The sequence below is a fragment of the Loa loa genome (assembly GCF_000183805.2).
Source record: "Loa loa unplaced genomic scaffold supercont3.296, whole genome shotgun sequence".
Classification (NCBI taxonomy): Eukaryota; Metazoa; Nematoda; class Chromadorea; order Rhabditida; family Onchocercidae; genus Loa; species Loa loa.
The window spans coordinates 61,325-71,425 of record NW_018108476.1 but is presented as its reverse complement, the minus strand read 5'-3'; the positions used below and the strand labels follow the sequence as shown (position 1 = coordinate 71,425).

General features: G+C 29.1%; 2 protein-coding genes across 2 annotated transcripts in view; both read left to right on the top strand.

Moving 5' to 3' along the window:
• LOAG_18409 (FERM domain-containing protein) overlaps positions 1–2,816 on the top strand; it is a gene marked incomplete at both ends in the record, with an annotated part of 6,468 nt that extends 3,652 nt beyond the window's left edge. The window contains one exon of the mRNA XM_020451067.1: positions 11–2,816. Within this exon, the coding sequence (XP_020305185.1) occupies positions 11–2,816 (2,806 nt within the window). The remainder of the gene's footprint in view (positions 1–10) is intronic.
• A 5,347-nt stretch (positions 2,817–8,163) lies between these two features.
• Positions 8,164–10,101, top strand: part of LOAG_18408 (hypothetical protein) — a gene marked incomplete at both ends in the record, with an annotated part of 5,410 nt that continues 3,472 nt past the window's right edge. Inside the window, 4 exons of the mRNA XM_020451066.1 lie at positions 8,164–8,217; positions 8,426–8,512; positions 9,001–9,134; positions 9,341–9,430. Coding sequence (XP_020305184.1) covers positions 8,164–8,217; positions 8,426–8,512; positions 9,001–9,134; positions 9,341–9,430 — 365 coding nt within the window. The remainder of the gene's footprint in view (positions 8,218–8,425; positions 8,513–9,000; positions 9,135–9,340; positions 9,431–10,101) is intronic.

Genomic DNA, 10,101 nt, shown 5'->3' with positions numbered 1-10,101 from the left:
TTTTTTTTAGGCCAATTAAATCAGGTCTTTCATCTTCATCAAATGGTCGATTGTCACGACCAGCTTTCTTTGATATGACATATCATCCTGCTTATGCAACAGTAAGTGAACGATCAGTGAATTTGATTGGTTCTGGAACGTTACCTTCTAGAAATGTACCAGTTTATGCAAAATATTGCATAAATGGTGAACGATCAATGAATCGTGGTTCATGTATAAGTAGCCAAAGCTATGGTCAAAGTACAGGTCAACAATCAGGTACGATGAGTTATTTTCCCGGTGAGATAACTCCAAATAACTATGGTACCACTACCAGTATTCGTAATCATCATCATCATCATCGAAATTCGCAAAATTATCCCAGTAATAGTAGTGCTGCGGCAATAAATGGTGAACGAATGTGTTTGAGTGATATGGAAAGTAATGATGTATGTTCATTAGCTGGTGGTGGTACCATGAATTCGCGCTACAAACAGCAGCATTCTGATTTTAGACCTCTAAAACAATCCACTGTTAAAGGTATAAAAGCAGGAGCAATAGCGGAAACTGATAATACTGATAATATCATAACTGCATCAGATAATGATGCTATTACATCAGTATCGTTACCAAATGTGCTTGGTGATGATGTGCAAATTGTTTGTCGTGAATTTGAGCTTAAATGTGAATGCCCACCTAAGTCTGCATCTGGTGATAATTTCTTGGAATTACATCAAACACCTCGTGATTATGATAATATTAGTGAAGGATCGTATAAATTATCTGATAATGAGCTACGATTAGCACATTCCGATGTCCCGACTGTTCCGGTGAATCCTGTTTATGCTACTACTTTCACAGCTAAGCGTGTTGGTAATGTTATTGTTAAGAAGGTGGTTTCAAATACTCGTTCAACACCGAATACTACTGATGATGAAGATGCGTACAGCGGAAAACGGTTAGGTAGTGGTCGAAGGAAAGTAGAAGTGGGACGTAATCAACGAGATAATTCAGGACAGGTTTATCAGCATGAATCTTCCTCTAAAAGTAATCAAGTTGAAGTTGGTGATACAAGTTCGCAACAACGATTCTACACTGAGAGGAAGCATCCCTCATCGGCACCATCTTCATATGCGGAATATCCCTTACATCAAAAATTGGTACCTATCGAGATTGATGGTCCAAATGTTAATCTGGATGAACATAGGAAGTTAAGTAGTAAGAAGGAAATTAGTAGGGTTTCAAAGGTAAATGGTACCGCTCCACCACAGGCTCCTATTCGTTCACCTATTACGAAGGTAGAATCAGATTGTTGGCCCGTAACCATTGATGCTCAACCTTCTGATTCACGTACCAAGGAAGTGCAATCAAAGCATTCGAAAATTGTCTATACATCGAAAGGTACCATTTTGCAGAGACCAAAAATAATCCCAGATGAGGATGACTTAAGCGCTAATGAAAATATCTACAGTAATGTTAGCTTCACTCATGCCTCAGATAGCGGTCAGAGCTACATGACAATAGTTCAACCACAACAAACTCCCAAAACATATGGTGCAATTGGACCATTACCGGGTAAAGTTATAACTAAGGAAAATCTGGTAATCACTCCAGAAGGTTATCGAGAACGTAAACCAAAACCGGTGGTACCTCCGAAGCCAAAAAAACTTACCTCTACTTCAGAAACTGGCTTTACAGAATCAGCTCCAGTCTTACGTGTACCAGAAGTAAAACCATGTCATCCAGTTGTAAATCTTCAAAAAGAAGGAACTCTTCCATCTTGTACGGTATCATCAAGTACGCGTGAACTGAATCGTCCAACGCTAATTTCGGTGCAAAGTGAGGATTATCCAGAAATTCAGAAATGTCATCTCTTCAATAGCGATATTCCATATGTGCTTACAATGCGTAATATATCCAGTGAAGCTGAAGGGTCATTTTCGACTTTTAAAGATACCAGTAGTAAGAGTACGGTTTCAGAAGTTTTAACCAACGCTATGGAGAGTGGTAGTCAGCATAGATCACTGTCAGGTTCACGTAGCCCAGATAGTTTGAGAAGAAGGAAATCCCTAGATTTAGTACCCAAAAAGCGATTACCTTCACCAGGTAATTTCTCCTCTCAAGATCATTCATTATCATCTTCTACACCTGATTCTGGCGATGTCTTAGAATATTTGTTACGAAGACGAAATGTTGAGAAGTCCGCAATTGCAAAACGTGGACGTCGTGGTGATCCACGTCGACAAACTCAACCTGTACGTTTTAATATTCCACCAAATGTCAAGAGTGAAAAACAACAGATTGGTGCAATATCACAACCTAATTTAAATGATAACGATGAGGAAACGACATATGTCAGTGATGAGAATGATGAAAAATGTGAAAAGATGACAAAAGATTTGAAAGAGAATGATCGGATCGATACAAATCGAAATATTGATTGTGAATTCAAAACAGCAATAGAACAATTATCGGAAAATCAGAAGGAAAAAATGGAACATTCAACAAATAATGATATAACAATCATTGGAAATGAAGCAATAGATTCAACGAATGTTGATGATTTCCCGCCACCGCCACCACCACCACCACCACCACCTCCTCCTCCTCCTCCTCAATCATTACCGGTTGTTTTGATGCAATCGGTAAATTCGATAACACCACAACCAATCACTGAAGCATGCATGCAAGAAAGTGTAGAAACATTACCTTATGCTGATGAATCAACCTCTTCTCGAGCATCTTGTGCTTCCAAAGATGAAGCAGCCGAAAAAATTTCATCAACAGCATCATCAACCTTAAGAACACCTACCGGTGTCCTATGGACTGATTTTTAAACTGCTTTTTTTTTCTTTTTTTCTTTTGCAGCTATTTCTATTATTTTTGTCTTATAAGCGATTGTTTGTGTGTTAAATTAGTGGCGTAGCTTAATCTTGCATGAAATACTGAAAACTCGGATTGGAAGAATTGAGGTTGGAAGAATGATTGCTGGAATATGGGAAATTAGTTGCTAGTACGAGTACGATTGGTCAATGAGTGGACCATTGTGACCTTTAGAAACGATATGTAAAATGAAACATCCAATGAAATATGAATTTTTAATTAAACAATTCAAAAGTTACGCCACTTTTTTTTCTCAAAGTATTTTCTTGTTTTTTTTTTTGCTAACTTCTTTTTTTTGCTTCAATTTTATTAACGAGCTTTTTTTTTGTGCATGTAATTAACAATTTTTATCTTTTTATCAGTATTAAATCAACATTGAGCAAATTCAATCCTAAATTTTTACTCATTTTACAACGAAAAAATTAATTTAATAAAAAATTTCAAATTCCAACTTTATCACAAAAAATGAAAAATAAAACAACAAGAATTTGTAAATGAAATCAAACAGATTAAATGAATTATAAATAAATTTTTCGATTGACAATTCCTTTTTTTCTTTACATTTCAAAATTTACAATTGTAAAAATTGTAAAAGCTCACTGTTGTTCCTTACAATGATAGTAATGATATTTACATGAATCTTTTCATTAAAATGCTGAAAAACAAAAAAAAAAAAAATTTATTGGATTTTTTTGTTTTTCAAGAAAAGAATATAAGAATCTTTTTTTCTTTAGTAAGAGAAATCTCTGAAAATTAAATAAAATTTAAAATATTGAAAGGATTTTATAAGTAAGCTAATATCATTATTGCTTGAGCTTATTGTTGCTACAGTTATTGTTGTTGCTATTATTGCTTTTCCTTTTCCTTTGTTATTCTTATTGTCATTGTTGTCGTTGTTGTTGTTGTTGTTGTTGTTGTTGCTATCATTTGCTGTTGTCCATTGATTCTCTTGACATCATTATCCCAAGACAATGAAAATGATTGATAACTTGTCGCTTGGCTTCTATTTCAACTATTTTAGATGGCTATAAAATACTATCTTTGGTATTATTTTTGCTGTTGTTAGTTGATGTTGTCGTTGTTGTTGTTGTTATTATTATTATTATTATTATTATTGTTGTTGTTATTATTATTATTTTGCTGCTGACATTTGCTTTAGTAATAATTGTATTGGACATCATTGATGGTCAACGGCGATCCGTTAATTTCTTCTTACTGCTACTGTCTCCTTTTGTTTCGAAAATACAATATGGCGCAAATGTTTCGCATCTGAAATTATCATATTTTTTTAATGAAGAGTTAATTTGGTGCTATCAACGAGTTAATTATGTTCATAATTTCAATATTAAATAATTAGTAAATTCTTTCAAATGAGAAAAAGAATTGTAAAATAATTGGATGAATCTGGTCATCTAATGAATTGGTAATTTGATTATTCAAATTTTTGAATTTTTATTTTTGGAAATAAAATGAATTTAGAATGAGCGCAAGGATTCATTCATAAGCCAGCTGATGTATATAATCATTTGTTTCATTTAATAATATTTAATAATTTGTAATGAAGATTTTCTACGATTACTGTATTTGTAATTTTATCGTTTAATTTAATTTAATTTCTTTTTTCTTTTTTTTTTTTTTGAAATTGCTCAAAACCGCTATTGCTTCTGCTATTTATTAATGTAAATGAGAGGATGGAAAATAATTTAAAAAAGGAAAAATGAAACAAGAAATGACGCGAATTCGAAACTTTCACCAATGATGATATCATTTGATGATATGATAATATGCTAATCCTGTTGCTATATATTGGATGATATATGTTATTGTTTATGAAATTAAACAAGAAATTTTTACGCAACTTATTAATGTGTTGTTCGTATCAATTTGTTATAACACTGTATTGCATTGTACTTAAAAACTTAAAAATGTTTTGAGTAAATATATGATTTTAAAAGAGTACCAAACAATTATCACCTCCTCTTTCAGGAGACATTCATGGTATTCTTAAAGCCAACAAAAAAAAGAAAAAAAGTGAATCATTTCAAAATGATTCATAGAATAGATTTCACTTGAATAGGCTCTTACTCCTTGAAATTTCCATCTTTCATTTGAAAAAAAAAAGATGGCATGGAAAAGAATTAAATTTGCAAAAAAAAAAAAGGAAACGAGATTTTCTTCAAATTCAAATTGAAAAGAAGTTTGGAGCATAAAATCGAAGCAAAGAGATTAAAGAAGCAATTTTAGCCACAATATTTAATTAAATTTTTATTCCGAAATTTCATTAAAATTTTAAATTTAAATACATTGCCAGAAGTAGAATTAATTAATTATTTGATAGAGAAAGATGTAATGTAATGTGTAAACCTTTTGTAATTACAAATGAAAAGGTTTGTTTCGGTTTTTTTTCCCAATCTTACATTCATTTAAATCGATTACGAATTTAAAGTTGAATTCAATAAAAAATTTTACTGAAATAAAGTCCGAATTAAAATTGGAATTGTTTAAATATAAACATTTGTTGATTTGTTATCTTTTATAGAAGATTGATTAGAATATCAAATTAGTGATAATAATCAATACTTGCATTTCTCTTGCTATAATCCATCTTATTCAAAATTCAAGAAACAAAAATAACATAAGTCATTTGTACCTATTAGGTTTAAAATTTTAAATTAAATTTCAATTGTTGCTTTGGTTTTCCCTTTTTTTTTTTTTTTTTTTTTTTTTGTGAATTTTGTTTTTTGCTCGTATTTTATTATATGTCATACTATTTTCTATTGTATTTATTCATCTCATACTGGTCTTTCTCAATATATTCGTTTACTATTTCCTAGTCTTCTTTGATAATCTCATTTAATTGTCATTATTTTGTTTTAATTACGAAAAAACAATTTTAATTATTTTTGTATTGAATCTTTTTTTTTTCTAGAAATTTAAACAAATTTAATTTTAATCACAAACAAAATGTCCCAATAATACTTTTATTTCATTGGTGTTTTTTTTTTTTTACTGTTCAAAAATGACTTTTTCAAGTTATTTTTAATCAACTCTCATTTGGTCAAGTTTTTACATTTAACCACTAATTAAATATAGTATATAGTAATGATCAATTAAATATTATATTAATTAAACCAAATGTTACATTTGCACGTATAGTCCTGAACAATCGAAATGTTTAATGATGAATTTATTGGAAATATATTAGCAAATGAATCAATTTTTATAAACATTGCACAGTAAGTATCACTTATTATCCAGGAAACTAGTCTTTTAAAAAAGCTTTTAACCTTTAGCCTCAAATTAATCTTTAACCTCATTAGTATCACTGAATACGTGCATACTGTGATTTAATTCCTTTTGGGCATTACTTGAATCTAATGATTCAAATCTTTTTACATATTACTTCATTAAAAGAGTCTAGATAGTTTGAGTTCTTTTACGTAATACTTAATCAAAATGGTTCAAATATTTCCCACTTAATATGCATAATTTGACATACATTTTATATTGTATTACTTTTAACTTTATGCTAATTTTAATTAGCCTATCTTTCTATCACTCCATTTTTGCATATTTTTATCAAAACCGAATCTCAACAACAACAACAACAACAACAGCAGCCAGCAACAACACAAACAATTCAAACAAAACTTTTTCTCTCATATTGTTTATTTATTGTTCACAATGTTTGTTTATTTGTTTATTTGCAAAATGTTATTTTTATTAATTTTTGAATGATAATTTTGAAGAAAATAAAAGTATTGTTTATAACTATAAATGGTGCATTTAGTCCATCTTTCATTAATCCATTTCTTTGATTTCACATTTTTTCTTTTTTTTTTTTTTATTTTTGAATTTATTACTATTTTTTTCTCCTTTTTTTATGCAATTTACCTTTAGTTTAAAGTAATAAAATCAGATTGCTGTTGATTTCTGACCTTTCATCCTTTTTTTTTATATGCATAAAAGAGAGCAGAAAAAGACATACGAAGAGGAAGATAATATATAAATGTTATGAATGAAGTGGAAAATTTAAATTGAAATTCAAATTTGAACAATGAAATTTGATAAACTTTTAACTATCAAATATGTTTGATTAATGAAAAGTTCGTTTTTTCTTGAGTAACAAAAGTGAACACACAAAGTTTAAAGGACTTTTTGAAAGAATAAGTGACAGACAGTGGTGACATGAGAGTGAGCTTTTTGATAAAATCTTTCAACTGATTTTTAATATTGAAAAAAATTTCGATATGAATAATTCAAGAAAATTCATTAAATTTTAGTTTAATCTAAGAATCTGAAGTGAGCACTTTACCATTTTCTCTATTCAAGTTTATGTAAATTTTAGAAATTATAATCCATAACTTTTTCGTTTATATACTGATTCCTACTTTTTTTTCAAAAATCGACTTCCGGAAATCTTGTTTCAGATAATTTCCCCATCCAGAAATTACCTGTATAGTATTTAACAATGAATTATTTTAGTATCGGATGATCGTGATGCCGATGATAATTCCAAATCTGAATATTCACCGATGCGTCTGTCCAAAATTGCCAGACGAAGTATCAATTCAGCATTTGCCACCACTATTGGTGATTGTATTATCAATCCGATGGAGCAAAAACAGTATGAATAAATTTAATTTTAATTACTGCTACAATTTTAATTTGCAAAAATTCATGTTTGCTTTAATTTGTATTAAATTTTCAACGTGTACGGAAATAACAAAAAAAAAGAAAAAGAAATGCAAAAATATATGGTAGCATTGTTGAAATGGTACTAAGAATGGTTTCTATCCATAGCTGAATAATCTAAATGTGCTATTAAAATGAAATTCCTTTTATTCATCCTAAATGTATATTTGATAGAACATTTAGATCCGCATCAGATCCGGATTCTAAAAGGACCAGTGCAACATTATTAAATGAATCAAGTGATAGTGGTGCTATGACAATCTCCGACAGTGATTCAAAACATTCACGAATAGGTAGCCTTTTTGAAATTAAACAGAATAAAAATCAGAAAAAGCGAAAATTTAAGTTTTTGATTACTATATATGAAATTCAAGTCGATATTCAAATCTTTTCTAGCTTTAAAATAATCTCTTCATTGAATTAAGTGTAAATGAAATTAATAATTAAAAGATGACCTTTTACAGTACTGCTGATCTTCTGATAAATTATTCATCAATCGTATCATATCATATCATTTATTCAAAATATATTTATTTTAGGAAATGATGAAAGGGATCATTCATTTTATCGAACAATAAGTACTGAAAATGTTTTCAATGAAGAACAATGATGTTAGAATCATATTCCAGTCAAGATCTTGAGCATATTTTCATGCTAACGGTAGGATTATATATGGTTTTATCAAATTCTGACTTTTTTTTTCTATCAACTATTCTACAATCTTCTCCTCTATCGATCTTCCAATTAATTATAAAAGAATTTACCCTTATGGATCTTTAAATTGATCATAAATTATATATTCATGCAATTATTGCTGCTATAGAATTTACTGAAAAATTATTTTCAAATTTTTGGAATTCATTTTTAGCAAGTGAATCCAAAATGTTTTGATGTATTGAAAGATATTGTCATGCTGGAAAGGACAGCTGTCTTCGACTTGAAAATTCTTACAGAGGTTATTTACTGTACTGATTTCTTTTACTTTTCGTAACATTTCAAAGATTAAGTACATTTGCTTAAAGTTTGCTGAGTATATGACATTTACCGCCCTTAACCAAAACCGCATGATTGATCATAAAATTAATGTTTAGAATTTTAAGTTAAACAGAGTAAAATTTTAATCATGAATAGTAATTGATTGAGATTAAAATAATTCAAAACAAATACTAATTACTTATATATTCAAAGGTATCATCGCTAGGTAAAGGGTTCAGGTAAAGGATTCAGGTAAAACAAAAAAAAAAAAGAATGCTAAATAATACCGGAAACATTGATTTATTCAGTTATGAAGTATTAAATGGATTATAATTCTTTCAATATCCATACTTCATCATTCATGTTCACTAATACAGGAATAATAGCGCCTAAAAATTTTCCCTAATTTTTCATTTGCAAGATTTACAAGAAATTTCCTAAAATTTCCTCTAAAATTTTGATTTGTAGGATTTTTATCAAATATTACCGGAGAGTGCATTATCATGCGGAAGAGCATTAGTGGATTTATTTCTTGATTTGAAATCTCTTCAACGATTTCATGATGATCATCTTAGTATGCTAGAAATTATCGTCAAGAATTGGTATTCCTTACTTATTTTTTGAGCACTATTTAAGATGTTAACAAAAAATTTAAATTTAAAATTTTTAAAAAATACCCAATTGAACTGGAAGAATATTTTTAACATGCATCGTTCCATTCGCAGTTTTGATTACTTCGAAAGGGAAATTTTTTTTTTTAGAGGAATTTCCGCAACTTACTAATGTGTAGAAAGAATGGGTATTATAGGGCGGAATGCTTGAAGAATGGTAGTGCGGAACGGCCGCGGGTCGGTGATCTTTTGCTATGCTCGGTACATAATGCTTTGCAATATTATCGGTATGTTTTATTTCATTTAATAAAATTTCTTTTTTTTTCACCTCAAAATTTTCACAAATGTATCAATTTTTCTTGACTGCAAGGAAAATATTAAAATTTATTCATTAAGCATGAAAGTAATTTAATAATCCTAAAAGCGCATTCATAATATTAATGATATTATCACTGCGCAATAATATTACCGAGCGCTTTTGTCCTTATGTTTATTTTTAATTAATGTTATTATTTCGCATCTTGCATCATCATAACTTGTTTTGACGTTTTTTTAAGTTAAGATTTTTTTTTCAATTATTTTATCAGCTTTTGTTAAAGTTCTCATGCCACTAACTTTGTTATCAGTAATGCTTTTCTAACTTTATGTTATCAGTAATACTTTCCTTACTTTCTTAACTTTATTATCAGTAAGTACTTTTTCAAATGAATTCTGCTGTAATCTACAATTTGTTGGTTTGATAATCTATTTCAAATTTTTAAAATTTGAAATTCAAGTTGTAAATTTCATACTACATAACATTGATTAATCTTTTACTACAATTATATATTCTCTTGTTTTTTTTTTTCAATAGTTCAAGTAGAGCCTAGATCAAAGATCAAGAAATTAGTAATAATTGAATTAATGATAATGATAATGTTTCCAGTTTTCAATTAATGATAATGTTTCCAGTTTTCAA